The 16,051-nt window shown below is 41.5% G+C and overlaps 1 protein-coding gene across 1 annotated transcript in view; it reads right to left on the bottom strand.

Annotated features, from left to right (window-relative positions):
• Window positions 1–16,051, bottom strand: part of LOC118851039 (plexin-A4-like) — a 116,019-nt gene that overhangs the window by 15,724 nt on the left and 84,244 nt on the right. Inside the window, exon 2 of the mRNA XM_036760623.1 lies at window positions 6,357–7,625. Within this exon, the coding sequence (XP_036616518.1) occupies window positions 6,357–7,541 (1,185 nt within the window). The 5' untranslated portion in view covers window positions 7,542–7,625. The remainder of the gene's footprint in view (window positions 1–6,356; window positions 7,626–16,051) is intronic.

Below are 16,051 nucleotides of genomic sequence, written 5' to 3'. Positions count from 1 at the left end.
GGGGAAGGAAGGGAGGAAGGAAGGAAGGAAGGGAGGAAGGGAGAGAGGGAGGGAGGGAGAAAGGAGAAAGAAGGAAAGAAAAAGAAAGAAAGAAAGAAAAAGAAAGAAAGAAAGAAAGAGAGAGAGAGAGAGAGAAAGAAAGAAAGAAAGAAAGAAAGAAAGAAAGAAAGAAAGAAAGAAAGAAAGAAAGAAAGAAAGAAAGAAGGAAAGAAAAAAGGAAAGAAGGAAAAAAAGCATTTATAAAGTACCTACTAAGTGCTAGGCATTGTGCTGAGCTCTTTATAAATATATCTCATCTAAATCTCACAACAGCCCTGTGAAGTAGGTACTATTATTATCCCCATTTTAGAGTTGAGGAGGCTGAGGCAAACAGAAGGTAAGTGACTTGTGCCCAGAGTATATGGCTAATAAGTGTCTGAGGCCAGATTTGAAATTGGGGCTTCCTGACTCCAGGTCCAATGCTCTATCCACTGTGCCACAGAGACAACCTTGATGAACCTGAGTTTACTTTATGTATGACTGAAAGAACATAGCAACGCCCTTCCCCTCTCCCTCCAGCACACCAAGGGTTCACCTGTGTTATCCAGGAAACTACTCTTGCTCCTAGAATCATAACTTTAAAAGGCCTTTTCTGTCAAGTTTCTGATGGAAATCAGTCTCCAAAAGCCCTTTGGCATTTCTACTCCCTGAAGATGTCACAAGAATCTGGTGTAACCAAAGAATCTGCAAAGCATATACATGTCAGTTCCTAGACAGCTACACACAAAAAGATTGAGGATGTACCAGCAGATATGTACACACATTCTATAAACCTATTTATTAATGAATATGCAGTCAGCAGCTGGAATTGGGAATGCAAACCAAGAGTCTAAGCTCCTATTCCAGGACCACAGCCAGTTGGTCATCTAAGAAAATCCCCGGGATTAAAAGCCTGGTTCCAACTTCTCATTACAGCCTTTCAAAAATGCATAACTCTGGGGTTAAGAAACATTTCCAATAAGATCAGGGGTGAAACAAGGATGTCCATTATCACCCCTATTATTCAACTTGGTACTAGAAATGTTAGCTCCAGCTAAAATTGAAGGAATTAGAATAGGCAAAGAAGAAGCTCAGTTATCACTCTTTGCAGATGATGGGATGATATACTTAAAGAATCCTAGAGAAGCAAGTAAAAAACTACTTGAAATAATAAATCACTTTAGCAAAGTTGCAGGATATGAAATAAACCCACATAAATCCTCGGCATTCCTAAATATCACTAATGGAACCCAACAGCAAGAGATAGAAAGAGAAATTCTGTTTAAAGTTACTGTAGACATTTTAAAATATTTGAGAGTCTACCTGCCAAGGGAAACCCAGGGCCTATATGAACATAATTACAAAACACTTTTCACACAAGTAAAGTCAGATCTAAATAAATGGAAAAACATCAGTTGCTCATGGTTAGGTAGAGCTAATATAATAAAAAATGACAATTTTACCTAAATTAATTTACTTATTCAGTGCCATACCAATCAAATTACCAAAACATTATTTCATAGAGCTTGAAAAAATAATAACAAAATTCATCTGGAAGAACAAAAGGCCCAGAATATCAAGGGAATTAATGAAAAGAAATGCTAGGGAAGGTGGCCTAGCCATACCAGATATTAAACTGTATTATAAAGCAACAGTCATCAAAACTACTTGGCACTGGCTAAGAAATAGAGTGGTGGATCAGTGGAATAGGTTAGGTTCACAAGACACAGTAGTCAATGACTATAGCAATCTACTGTTTGATAAACCCAAAAAATCCAGCTTCTGGGCTAAGAACTCACTATTTGACAAAAACTGCTGGGAAAACTGAAAAATGGCATGGCAAAAACTGGGCATAGACCAATATCTTACACCATATACCAAAATAAAGTCAAAATGGGTTGATGATTTAGGAATAAAGACTGATACCATAAGCAATTTGGGAGAGTAAGGAACAGTTTACCTGTCAGATCTATGGGAAAGGAAAGAATTCATGATACAACAAGAGATAGAGAGCATTACAAAATACAAAATGGATAATTTTGATTATGTTAAATTAAAAGTTTTTGTACAAACAAAGCCAATGCAATCAAGATTAGGAAGGCAGCAGAAAGCTGTCAAAGAATTTTTACAATCAGTGTCTCTGATAAAGGCCTCATTTCTAAAATATACAGAGAACTGAGTCAAATTTACAAGAATATAATTCATTCCCCAATTGATAGATGGTCAAAAGATATGAACAGTTTTCAGAGGAAGAAATTAAAGCTATCTATAGTCATATTAAAAAATGCTCTAAATCACTATTGATTAGAGAAATGCAAATCAAAACAACTCTTAGGTACCACATCTCTCCTGTCAGATTGGCTAACATGACAAAACAGGAAGATGATAAATGCTGGAGAAGATGTGAGAAAATTGTAACACTAATGCATTGTTGGTGGAGTTGTGAACTGATCCAACTATTCTGGAGAGCAATTTGTAACTATGTGCATATCCTTTGACCCAGCAATATCATTTGCATGATCCCAAAGAGATCACACAAATGGGAAAAGGACCTGCATGTACAAAAATATTTATAGATGCTCTTTTTGTGGTGGCAAAGAATTGGAAATCTAGGGGATATCCATCAATTGGGGAATGGCTAAACAAGTTGTGGTATATGAATCTAATGGAATACTATTGTGCTATAAGAAATGAGGAGTAGATGGACTTCAGAAAAACCTGGAAAAACGTATATAAACATGCTGAGTGAAGCAAGTAGAACCAGGACAACATTGTACACAGTTACAGGCATATTGCGAGGTGAATAACTTTGATAGACTTGGTTCCTCTCAACAATGCAAGGTTCTAAGACAGCTCCAAAAGACTCATGATGGAAAAAGCTATGCACATCCAGAGAAAGAATTATGGAGTCTGAATGCAGACTGAGGCAAACTATTTGCTCTCTCTTTTTTGTTTGCTTGTTTCTTCTTTCTTATGGTTCATTCCTTTGGTTATAATTCTTCTTTACAACATGACTAATGTGAAAATATGTTTAATACGAAGGTATAAGTAGAACCTATATTGGATTACATGCCATCTTGGGGGTGGGGTAGAGAGGAAAGGGAAGAAAATTTGGAAATCAAAAGTTTGTGGAACTGAATGTTGTGAACTAAAAATAAATGAATTTTAAGAGAGAAAAAAGAAAATACATTTCTTCCTTTCATACACTCTTCAGTCCAACCAGACAACTCTTCTTGACATTCCTCACATATATTACATCACCCACTTCTATGCTTTTGTATATACAGCTCAAACACCATCTCTACCATGAGCCATTTCCTAATCCTTCCAGCTGCTACCTGCCCCCCCCCATTTACCTTTGTGTTAATTTTGTGTGTACTTTTATACAGACATGTTGTTTCCCCTCGTAGAACTTAATTTCTTTGAGGGCAGGTATTCTGTTGTCTGATGCTTAGTTAATCAATCAGCCAACAAGCATTTATTAAATGCTTACAATGTACAAGACACCATATTAAGTACCAAGACATAAAGGAAAGCAAAAGCACAGGCAAAAAAGATCACTGTCTTCAAGGAGCATACATCCTAAAATGGGGGAGATAGCAGATGAACAAATACATATATACAATGTCCATACACAATATATAGTTACATACAAGATAGAAGGCAACCATAGAGAAGGATGACCCAAGTGGCTGGGTGGGGGACAATGAAAGTCCTCCAGAAGAAGAAGAATGTTTGAACAGAGTAGACAATAGGAGTTTAATAAATGCTTGTTGTATGGACTATAAACCTAAATGAACCATTATTACCATCTAAGCTCTGCTCTCCTTCTTCTCTCTCTCTCTCTCTCCAGGTTTTTCCTGCCTTCATCTCTATTTTTCACAATGGCACCTTAATAAAAATGGCAGGAACAAAAAGGGAAAAGGATTATAGCTATCTAAGAATATTGCTATATATGCTACTGGAGTCCCGCCCTACTGTCTAATCATGATGGATGAATGATCTTGGGTTCCTGAAATCTATTGAGCAAGAGAACAAGATCTTAAGGCTCAAGCTCTGATAGGTCCTACCAAGTTGGAAAAGCTTTGATGATGAGCCTGGCAAAATTGTGAATGTGAGGAATTTGGCGGGGGCGGGGTCAGAGGAACAGCCTCTATAATTAGGTGAGAGGCCCTTCACCACTTCCAATGATGACTTATTTTAGCCCTAGCATTTCATTAAACCATCAATTAAAGATGTAGAGGGGTTTGCGATCTTATAAATCGAGTGGGTATCACAACTAGGAAATCACAGATCCTTTAAGTATTAAATTAAATATATTTGTGACAATGTGCTATACTGAGCACCTAGAGTTTGTGGCACTCACTTGGGAACGAACCATGCAGAGTTATTGCTAGGGCAAGGTAACTGGTGCTTTTCTCCAAGACATCAAAATTTAGAGGAGGTTCAAAATGTTAAGTCATGTTTTCTTCAATATTATGCAATATTACATTCTATTATGTTTACATTTTGATAGCACTTTCACTTCTTCATGGATATAGAAACAACTGAACATAAAACCTACTTCTGAAGAATTAGTTAAATTAGGGAACTATGAGATTCATCTTCCTTGACCCTATGGCGACATCCCAGGAGGGCATTTTGCTGGTCCTGCCCCACACAGCTCCTTCCTAGAAAGGCAGCCTTCCTCACCGCAGCCTCAAAGTGTCCAGCAGTCTCTGGGTCAACCCCATCACGGGCCAGTGCCTAAGGCCTCACGCAAAAGGAGCTAGTGTCCTGAGATATCCACTGCCTATCATTCAACTGAATTTGTCTTAATTTTTCCCTGTATGTTTTTAAACATTATAAGTTACACAGCTGATTTGAGGTCATGTTATTTTTTTTTTTGCATGTTTTCCCCAGGCATCAAAACATTTAGTTAGAACCCAAGCCACAGTCTCCTCAAATCTGAAAAAAAAAAAACAACTGTCTCACAGATTGACTTCTCTGAAGCTGGAATTTAATCAGCAGAGCAGAAGAGGAAAAGAAAGGAACAAAGGTAAGTATCCGAAAATTCCAGATTTCCAATTTAATGTGCTCATTCCCCCACTGATTGCTTCATTCTAAGCTTCTGGAAAAATTCATCTTGGATTTAGATTTAGGAAGTACCTCAAGCCACATAGAGCCAATCTCTCCATTTTACAGATGAGCAAACTGAGACCAAGAGATGTTAAGTAATTTGTCCAGGTTCATACAGCTAGTAAGTATCTAAGGCAGGATTTGAACCCAAGTGTTCCAGATTCCAAATCTAGTGCCCTATCTACTACGCCATACTGCCTTACTCACTACCTAAGATGATAAACTAGATACGTATATCTTTTGTTTACTGTGGTAATACAGCTTAGCATATTATCTACTCTCTCTGTAGGGTCTGGCATGGGACCGAACATACGTGGATATTTCTTCAATATGATTCTCCCCTCTTAGAAGCAATTCTAATATTCAATAATTAAATCAACAATCTTTTATTAAGCACCTACTATGTGCCACTCTACTAGGTGCTGGGGATACAAAGAAAAAATGGGAAATATTCCTGCCCACAAGGAGTTTCTATTCTACTAGGGGAAGAGGGACAATGGATATACAGTTAGGGGGTACACTGGATAGAGGGTTGGACCTGGAGTCAGGAAGACCTGAGTTCGAATCCAGCCTTAGATGTTTACTAGCTGTTAAATGACTCTGGACAAGTCATTTATTTGCCATGGTTGTTGTGAAGATTAAATGAGGTAGTACTTGTAATGCACTTTATAAACCTTAAAACACTATACTAATGCTATATTATTATTCAAAGATAATTAAATATAAAACATATGCAAAATCTTTTGTTGTTGTTGCTAGGGTTTAAGGGGAAGCACAAACAATGTGGCAGTGTAGTATATAATGTGGTGGGAAGAACATGAGACTGGGAGGAAAAAGTCTAATTCCATTCTCTAACCATCAAATGTGATGTCGGATAAGTAATTTTATTTCTCTTAGAATCAATCCTATTATCATTCCTGCAAACAGGGAAACTAAGGCTTGGAAAAACACGATGGCTCATTCTTGATTCCCTCAAGTATAAACTGAGAACAGTATTACCTGAACTACCTACTTCACAGAGAAGTTTGTGAAAATAATACGAAAATAATAGAAAGAGATTATCAATAAATATTTTGTCAATTCAAAGAAGAAAAGAAAAAATGTTTTCTTGGGGAGAGGAAGCTCTGAACACCACTAGATAAATTGTTGCTAATACTACCCACTGCTATGATGTCCCACTGGTCCCCAGTCAGATTTTCTGAAGGCCAGCCCTGACTCACCGCACTGCTACAGGGGATGTCCTTCACTTTGAGCCAGGCGAGGTCCAGAGTGCCCTCCCCCCTGTAGCAAGACTGTAGCCTCTCCTTGATACGATCATTGATCTGCTTCAGGACAAAGATGCACAGGGCAGACTCATCCAGTGACTTCATTTTCCGCTTCTGACCCTTGGAGAATACAGTAAAGAGGATGTCATCATCTGATCGAACTCCCAAGGTCCGAGCGAGGAAGGCCCCTGCCTTGGAAAGGTAGGCGGCTTGCAGCAGGCGATACTCCACCCCATTGCGCTCACAGCCAATGGGCACCTCCACGTAGGAGTTGAAGGCGGTGTCCTCCTTACACAGCCTCACCAACTTGGAGGTATAAACTTGTTCCTTGGTGGTGGAGCCTGGAGGGGACATCATTTCCGGCTGGAGGGTCAGGAAATAAACAAAGTTGCCGCTGCTGAATCCATAGACATAATAGATGTCAAAGTCAGGGATGATGGTGAAAGTGTCAGAAGGTATCTTAATCATAGAGGCTACAAACTCATCATGGAAGACGTAAGCGAACATGCCATCGGCTTCAGAATTCTTGGTCAATTTGCGGCTGGAGATAGTAGGAAAGTACTCTGGCTTCCCATCCACGGCAGTGGCAATGAACAGCTTATCATCCAGGTTGTTGTAGGAGACAATGACGCCGAAGACGGAGCCACTTTCATTGACCCCAGACAGGTAATGTTCTTTCTTGTGAAATGGCTCTCCTAGCTTGAAGAGGTCCTCCAGCCTGAGAAGCTTACAGATACCCTGGTACAGACTCCCACAGGCTATCAATCTGTTCTCCTTGTAGTCAATGAGGAGCATTTTGTTGACATTATTGGTGGTTGTAAGGGGCTCATTGCAAGTCTGGACAATTCGGGGTGGGTAGCACTTGGGGTTATCCTCATCAGGCCCTGTCTGATGGGTCACCAAGACCTTCAAGTCACTGGACAATTTATAGATACGGTTGACAGCCCCTAGGTAAATGTGCCCTGTCCTTTCATCCACCACAAGGTGGTTGAAGCCCTCAGTGGGCTCTGCAGTGAACGTGAGAAAAGACCGCTTCTGGGGTGAGGAAGGGGGCTGTCGGGAGAGGAGGGCTGCGGAACCCATCCCCAACAGCAGGAAATGGGACAGCAAACAAGTCCAGTTCCAAGGCATGGCCTTCATCTCAGAAATGGGTCCTCTTGGCCACAGAAAAAGTCACACACCAAGAGGAACTTCAAAGAATCAGGACCCAGGATGGGTCTTCCCCTGTAAGTAGGAAAAGAAAAAAGAAAAATCAGGATGGAAAACAACCACAGAGCTTGAGAATACTCTAGAGCCTATCATTTGGGGTTCTCGAAGCACTTAGAACACACTGAAGCAGTTTCTTTTAGAAGAGTATGTTAAGAATGAGACACCTAGGTAGCACACTGGATAAAGAACCCGGACTTAGACTTAGCAAGATCTGAATTCAAATGTGAACTCAGACATTTATGAACCGCGTGTCCCTGGGCCAGTCACTTAAACTCTCTTTTCCTCTACTTTCTCAGCTGTAAAAACGGGCCTAATAATAGGGCTTACCTCCCAGAATTACTGCAAGGCTCAGATGAGATAATACTTATAGTGTTTTGCAAACCTTAACATGCTATGTAAACGCTAGCTATTACCATTCATTGTTATAAACAGACATACCTTGTACTTACAGAGCATTTTATGATAACAAAATACTGTATCTCATGCATTACCTTAATTGATATCTCACAGTGACTTTTTGAGCCAAGCAAGCCAAGATGAACTATTCCTGCTTTCCAGAAGAGGAAACCCCATGCCAGAGAAATCCAGTAACTTACCCAAAGTCACACAGCTAGTGAGGGGGCACTATGAGGATAGAATTCAGGTCTTTGGACTGTTAAACCCAGTGTTCTTTCCGTTATACCCTCTCTGATAGAATCCAGCTGGCTCTATTCCTACCATTCATCCGTAACCGGGTATATGCATCCACAGGGGCCCAGCGTTGAGAGGGGGTGTTGTAGGTATACAAGCACCTCAGCCCAGAGCTACAGAGAGAAAAAAAATCTGCTCTCTCCCACATAGCAAAAACTGGAAATTCAGACTCTGTTTCTTGGCTCCCAGGCTATCAGGTTATTAATAGAGCAATTCAGTTCAACCAACACATATTAAGCATCTTCTGTGTACAGGCCCCTAGAGGATGCTGCCTCTCTCTAGAAACTACTGTAGGAGAGCTAGTTTCCTTGGTCGTGTAATCTACTATTTCTTCAGGGTAGAAAAGAAGGAGGGAGAGGGAGACATGAAGAGAGACACAGAGACCGAGAGAAAGAAAGTTATGTCTCTTTGTCTCTCCATCATACAGAGAGAATGAGAGAAGGGGTAGGGGTGGGAGGCAGAGAAAGGGTCCATGCCCTCAAACTGCAACTTGGTAGATAAATCTCTTTGAGCAACTTGGAGCGTATAAAAGTTAAATGATTTTGCCCAGCCTTTCACAGCCAGTAAGTATCAGAGACAGATTTTGAACACAGGTCTTCCTGCCTGGAAACCCAATATGATATTCCCTACACCATGGCACATATGTCCTAAATAGCTTTCTGTCTCTCCCAATGCCCACTACCACAGTGCTCACCTCACCTGTGATGAGCCATCAGGTTTCAGTGCCTTTGGACTTACTGTCCCCCATACCTGGGGAGCTCTCTCCTCTTCCTTCCAACTCTCAAACTCCCCGACTTCCTTCTAATTTAGCTCAAATGCCAATTTCCGCAGAAGGCCCGCAATCATCCTAGCTATTAGGCAAGTCATTTAACTCTTTTTGCCTCAGTTTCCTCATCTGTAAAGTGAGCTAGAGAAATGGTAAACCACTCCAGTATCTCTGCCAAGAAAACCTCCAATGGGGTCATGAAGAGTCAGACCCAGCTGAAAAAAATCACTAAACTGCAAAAACAGCTAGTCATTTATATGTTGTCTCTCTCATTAGAATGTATTCTCCTGAGAGGCAGGAATTATTTTTGCCTTTTCTTTGTTTGCTTGGCATACAACAGGTACATAATAAGTGCTTGTGGGTTGGTTGACAAGAGGCATTTAATTGCCCCAAGAATGAATGAATTTTTATTCGTATCCACACGCACATATATTCTACTCTAGCACTGTTTTTTTTTTCCTCTCCGCCCTCCTCTGACCAGCCAATAAGAGCCAAGTTAGAAATCCAAATCCCCAAACCCTCTCCATTGTAACAGCGAGCAAACAAAGTCCTCTGGGTAGGCTGCCCGGCTTCAAGCCCTAATGTCATCATAATAAGGCAGTTCTTGGCTGTGTCCCATCCTAGGACCTCCTCAGAGAGGTTTTCATTAAACGGGGGGAAATGCCTTAAGAAGCAGTGGAGTAAATAAATAAATAAGTCCCTCTGTAGGAAAACTTTCAGTTCTAATGACCCAGTTCATGTCCATTCAAGATGCTTTCTGCCAGTTTCCAGAAGACTCGGTTTCTCTTGCTTCTAATTTATGTAAATTCATGGCAGAGACTGCTGAGGGGTAGGGGAATCAGGGGACAGTCTCAATACTGTGGAATTTCCCCCAACACTGGGTGGGGGGAGGGGAGCCCCAGGCACCAGGAGGAAATGCTAAATAGGAGCATCTCATGAGTCTGGACTGCTGCGGTTAAAAATGAGCAGAAGTAGAAAGAGTTTAGAAGAAAGAGATAGCATCATCCAGAAGTGACAACCTCAGCCAAAGTCAGAGCTGCACAGATCTGGTTACACAAATGAATAGGCTTCGGGGCTTGTAAATGGCAGCGTTCCCTTCCTCCTCCAGTTTCACCAATAAATACAAATTCACGGTACTAAATTGAGGCAATGCAGCATGGTGAAAATAATACCAGATTTGAAATCAGAGGACCTGAGTTCAAATGTTGGCTCTGCCACTTACTACCCTTTTGGACTTTGAAAAGTTCCTTCTCTTCTAGAAGGGAAAGTAGAGGCAGCCAAGTGGGCACAGCCGATGGAGCCTGGAGTCAAGAAGATTTGAGTTCAGATCCAGCTTCAGATATTTACTAGCTGTGTGACCCTAAACAAGTCACTTGACCTTCGTCTCCATTTCTTCAACTATAAAAATAGGGATAATAACAGTGCCTACCTCCCAGGGTTGTGGTGAAGATCTAATGAAATAATATTTGTAAAATATTTGTAAAATGCTTAGCACAGCGGCTGGCACATAATAGGTGCTTAATAAGTGCCTGTTTCCCCTTTTCTCTCCTCTCCTCTCCTTTTATCTCTTTCTCTTCTTTCCTTCTTTCCTTCGTTCTTTCCCTCTCAAAGTCTCCATTTCCTCATCTCTAAAATAAAAGGATGAGGCTCCATCACCGCTTAGGCCCCTTCCAGCTGTAAATCCTGTGATTCTATAAGCTAAACTGTCAGAGAAAGGGCCACCAGAGGAGGTCAGCAGAGACCCCTGCGCTGTTGGGAAGGAAAGGCATCACCCTAAGGGATTTTGAGGACAGGAATTGGGATCGCATAAAGGGAATAGTACAGAATGTGAATGGATGACCCCAACTCCTTATTTCTTCAAGTGAACAGATCTGCTAGCCTCCCCAATCCTTTCTTCTCTTCTCACTTCAATGATGTCCATGAGAGGCAGGATGGTATGGTGGTTACAGTACTCTACTTGGAGCCAGGAAGACCTGGGCTTAATTTCCACCTCTGCCACTTATTACCTGTGCAACCCTGGTAAGAATCGCATCTGTAAAATGAGCTAATTGGATAAGATGACTTCCAAGAGCCCTTCCAGTGATAAATCTATGACCTTATGTTATCTAGTTGAGACTGGCCTTGGAGGAAGGTTGGGTTATTGCATTTGTGATAGAATTCTGTGCTTCGAGGGATCCTTGGAATGGAATGAATCAGGGGAATGTCTCCTCCAATTAGAATGGTAACTCTTTAGGAAAAGAGTCTATTTCATTTTTTAAATCTATATTCATATTACTACCTTTTGTCTTGACATTTATCATACAGTGGGAAAGATGCTGGCTCCAGAGTCAGAAGAGCCGGGTCAAAACCCCAGTTATGATACCACTTGTGTAATTTGGGCATATCAGTCTACCTGCCCAGGACTCAGTTTCCTCATGTGTCAAATGAAGTGGTTGGTCTAGATGGCCACCGAAGTCCTTCCCAGTTCTAAATCTATGATGAGTTAATCCTCCTCCCACTGGATGTGAGGGAATGTGGCTACTGTCTTGGATCCTGGACTCATAACTTAATTCCTGGGATAGGAGAATATGGAAAGCCCTCTTCTGATTAATAAAAACCCAAAAGGTACAGGGCCAGAAACACAAATTCTTCAACCCAGCTGGTACATGGAAGCCTTCTAGGAAAGGTAAGCCTGTGGAGGAACCATAACTGCACAGCAATATCATCATGGGGCACTTCATGGTGGGGGTGGGGGTGGGGGGACAACTTCTAATGAAGGAAAGAGACTTCTACCACCCCAGCACCACCTAGAGGAGGATTCTGTAGTCTTGCTGAATAGTCAAGGCTTTACTAATAGATTCCCTGGCCTTCAGATATAAGCTCAATATTGCTGACCCAATATGAGGATTTTACCCAGGTTAAAGGAAAAAACAAAACAAAACCTAAGCTTTCTCACAAGATGTTAGTAGAGGAGGAGGAAGGGAAGGAATGATAGGACCTGAAGCTCTGTTACCTTGCCACTCCCTCGCCAGAATCAGCTAATGAGGGAGCTAAGATTAACTTCTTGAAGCAACGGCACACCTAAACACACACACACACACACACACACACACACACACACACACACACACATAAGAGTCAATCATTCCATTTGTGCCACAAATCCAAAGACAGAAGCCCCTAGGAACATATATGCCAGTATTGCTTCTCAAAACCTGCATCCCTGCTCACGCCTAAGTGGTGCTGGTCACGTTTGTTGTAGGAAGGAGAAGGAGATGGGGAATATATACTCATTGAGTGACAGAGGGAAGAAACCACTGGACTGTCTTTGACCCCCTTCTCCAAATGTTGCAGTCTCCTACTCAGATCCCAATCAAGAGCTAACCTTCCAAGGATTGTTGACTTGGAACCCTCAAGACCCTGGTTGTGGGGTGTACTTTGGCCACTTCTATCGACTGCCATATATCCTGCTGTTCCACCCTGATGATTCCTGGATCTTGCCATCACCCTTACAGCACAGTTCACTTCTCCTTCTTATTTCCCCCAATTAGAATGGTAGTTCTTTGGGAGAAGAGATTTTCTCCCTTTTTTATTTATATTCCCAACACTTATCCCAGTACATGGTATATTGTAAGCAATTAATAAATGCTTTTCCATTCCAAGGATCCCTCAAAGCACAGGATTCAAGGGTTATCACCACAAATGTAACGCTCCCACCTTCCCCCACCCCCATCTCAACTAGATACTATAGGACCGCAGATCTACCGATGGGGTGGGAAGGATCTTGGAATCCATGTTATCCAACTCCTTCATTTTACAATTGGAGAAATGGATGCTCAGAGAAGTTAAGATTCTTGTCCAAAGGTCAGAGGTGGGAATTACACCCCTGACTTCCTGACTCTGAGTCTGACACTCTAACCACCATGTCATCCTGCCTATCATGGACATGACTGAAGTGAGGGGAAAAGAAAGGATTGGGAAGGCCAGAAGATCTGTTCACTTGAAAATATAAAGGAGTAGGATGGTCCATTAACATTTACTCAATGCAACTATGAAGGTTTTCAGTCTGCCTCTAAAAAGTTCAAAGAATTTCTAGAGCTGGAAGAGACCTAAGGTATGTTCTAACTCAACCTCCTCCTCGTTATATAGATAAATCAGGAAGTTGATACCCTGAAATGTAACATGATCTTCCCACTGTCGCACAGCTAAGTGATGGAAGAGACAGGACTAGGACCCACCTTTCCTAACTCTTGATCCAGGTCTTTGTTTTTTTTTTCAACTGGGTCAGTCTTTCATTGTTTCCCTTTCAACCTGATTCCAGCCCCACTTCAAGCCTCTGCTCATCATAGGAAGGAAGCTCAGAGGCCATGTAGTCCAACCCTTTCATTTTTTTTACTAATTTCTTTGTTTTTAGTGTTCAACATTCACTTTCACAAGTTTTAAATTTTCTCCCCCCTCCCCAAGATGGTATGCAATCTACATATACATTCCTATTAAACATATTTTCACATTAGTCATGTTGTACAGAAGAATTAGAACGAATAGGGGTGAACCATGAGAAGGAAAAACATAAAATAAAAAAAGAAAACAGTCTGCTTCAATCTGCATTGAGACTCCTTGTTTCTTTTACTGGATGTGGATGACATTTTCATCATTAGTCTTTTGGAATTGTCTTAGGTCCTTGCATTGATGAGAAGAGCTAAGTCTATCAAATTTAGTGGTCATACAATGTGGCTGTTATTGTGTACAATGTTCTCCTGATTCTGCTCACTTCACTCAATATCAGTTCATATAAGTCTCTCCAGGCTTTTCTGAAGTTCGCCTGCTCATTATTTCTTATAACACAATAGTATTCCATTGGCCAAGATAGTGGCTGGAAAGCAGGGACTTGGGTGAGCTCCCCGCCAGGTCCCTCCAAAAACCTATAAAAATGGCTCTGAACAAATTCTAGAACTGCAGAACCCACAAAATAGCAGAGGGAAGCAGGGATCCAGCCCAGGACAGCCTGGATGGTCGCTGGATGAGGTCTATCGCACACGGAGCTGAGGGAAATAGAGCTCAGCGTGGGCAGCAGCAAAACCAACCAGACAGGGAGCTGGGCGGAACAGGCTCTAGAGCCCTGAATCAGTGAGCTGTGGCAGTTACCAGACTTCTCAACCCACAAACACCAAAGACAAGAGAGAAGGTTAGTGGGAAAAGCGGCAGGGGACAGAGTTCGTGGTTCAGCCACCGCCCCAGGGACAGCAGGGGAGGTACAGCTACAGAACTACAGCTGCAGTTATTTCTGGCCCCAGGCCCACCTAGTGGGAGGAATTAAGTGGGGGATCAGAGTGGGAGTGCAGAGCCTGCTTAAGATTTGCATCAGGTCCGGGTCAGTGGTTCTTGAGGAAGGAGGAGTGCTGGTGTGGCAGAGTTGGCTGTATAGAAATAGCTCTGAAATCAACAGCGCATCCCCTCAAGCTTGGAACAAAGTACTCTTTGCTCTACAAGCAGTCATACCCCAACAAAAAACTCAAGGGTCAAGTAAGTTGGCTGGGAACATGGCCAGGCAGTGAAAACACACTCAGATTCAGTCTCAGACTTTGGAATCTTTCTTTGGTGACAAAGAAGACCAAAACATACAGCCAGAAGAAGTCAACAAAGTCAAAGAGCCTACACCAAAAGCCTCCAAGAAAAACATGAACTGGTCTCAGGCCATGGAAGAGTTGGAAAAAGGAGTTGGAAAAGCAAGTTAGAGGAGTAGACGAAAAATTGGGATGAGAAATGAGAATGATGCGAGAAAACCAGGAAAAACAAGTCAATGACTTACTAAAGGAGACCCAAAAAAATACTGAAAAAAATATTGAAGAAAACAACACTTTAAAAAATAGACTAACTCAAATGACAAAAGAGCTCCAAAAAGCCAATGAGGAGAAGAATGTCTTGAAAGGCAGAATTAGCCAAATGGCAAAGGAGGTCCAAAAGAAGAAGAAAATACTACCTTAAAAATTAGATTGGAGCAAGTGGAAGCTAGTGACTTTATGAGAAATCAAGATATTACAATAGTATTCCATTACATTCGTATACCACAACTTGTTCAGCCATTCACCAATTGATGGGCATCCCTTCAATTTCCAGTTCTTGGCCACCACAAAAAGAGCTGCTCTCAATATTTTTGTACACGTGAGTCCTTTCCCCATTTTTATGATCTGTTTAGGATAATAGACCTAGAAGTCAACTCTCCCATTTTTACAGGTAATAAAACTGAAGCCAATAGAGGTTTGGTGACTTAGAGGATCATAGATTTAGAGCGAGGAGGGACCTTTGAGGACATCAAATCCAACTCCAATGCTTTCATTTTATAAATAAGAAAAAAGGCTCAAGATGGTAAGTGATTTGCCCAAGGTCACACAGTAAGTGTTTTAGGTTAGATTTGAACACAGTCCTTTATGACTTCAAGTCCAGTGTCCTATTCACTATATCATACTTTGTAAGGAAAAGTATATTTCTTGGGGCATCCTCTTGATTTCATAGTAAATCAGCCATCAGAACATCTCCACCATCAATGAAGATTACAACTGGACTGAATTCAAAACTCAGTTCTGATCGATACAAGGTCAGGACCTGGTTCATCCATCCTTCTAGATGTGAAAACTCTATAAACCATGACACAATCTGTCGCTATTCTTCTGGAAAGATGCTTTCCCCACTACCCACTCTCACTGCAAACACACAAAACCTCAACAAACCAATCTACATTTCTCTAGTTGCCGAAGAGGCGAGACGAGAAAGCCTGTAATTACGAATTTACTGAGCAGAAAGGTGCCTCGGCTCATTCTCCATCTTCTATTAGGCACTGAAACGAGACACAGTTATGCATCTCAAACACTTATCACCCTCATCTGGGGATGGGGAAATTACAGAGATGGGAGGAGAAGAAAAAAATCCACAGAAACAATCATGTGTGATAGGAATATCCAGTCTCTCATTTCTCACAACATGAAAGAGACTGATTAAAAAACAAATA

This window comes from Trichosurus vulpecula, chromosome 5 (genome assembly GCF_011100635.1).
Source record: "Trichosurus vulpecula isolate mTriVul1 chromosome 5, mTriVul1.pri, whole genome shotgun sequence".
NCBI classification, from domain to species: Eukaryota; Metazoa; Chordata; class Mammalia; order Diprotodontia; family Phalangeridae; genus Trichosurus; species Trichosurus vulpecula.
The sequence above is the reverse complement of the archived record's forward strand: the minus strand, read 5'-3'. Positions and strand labels throughout refer to the sequence as shown.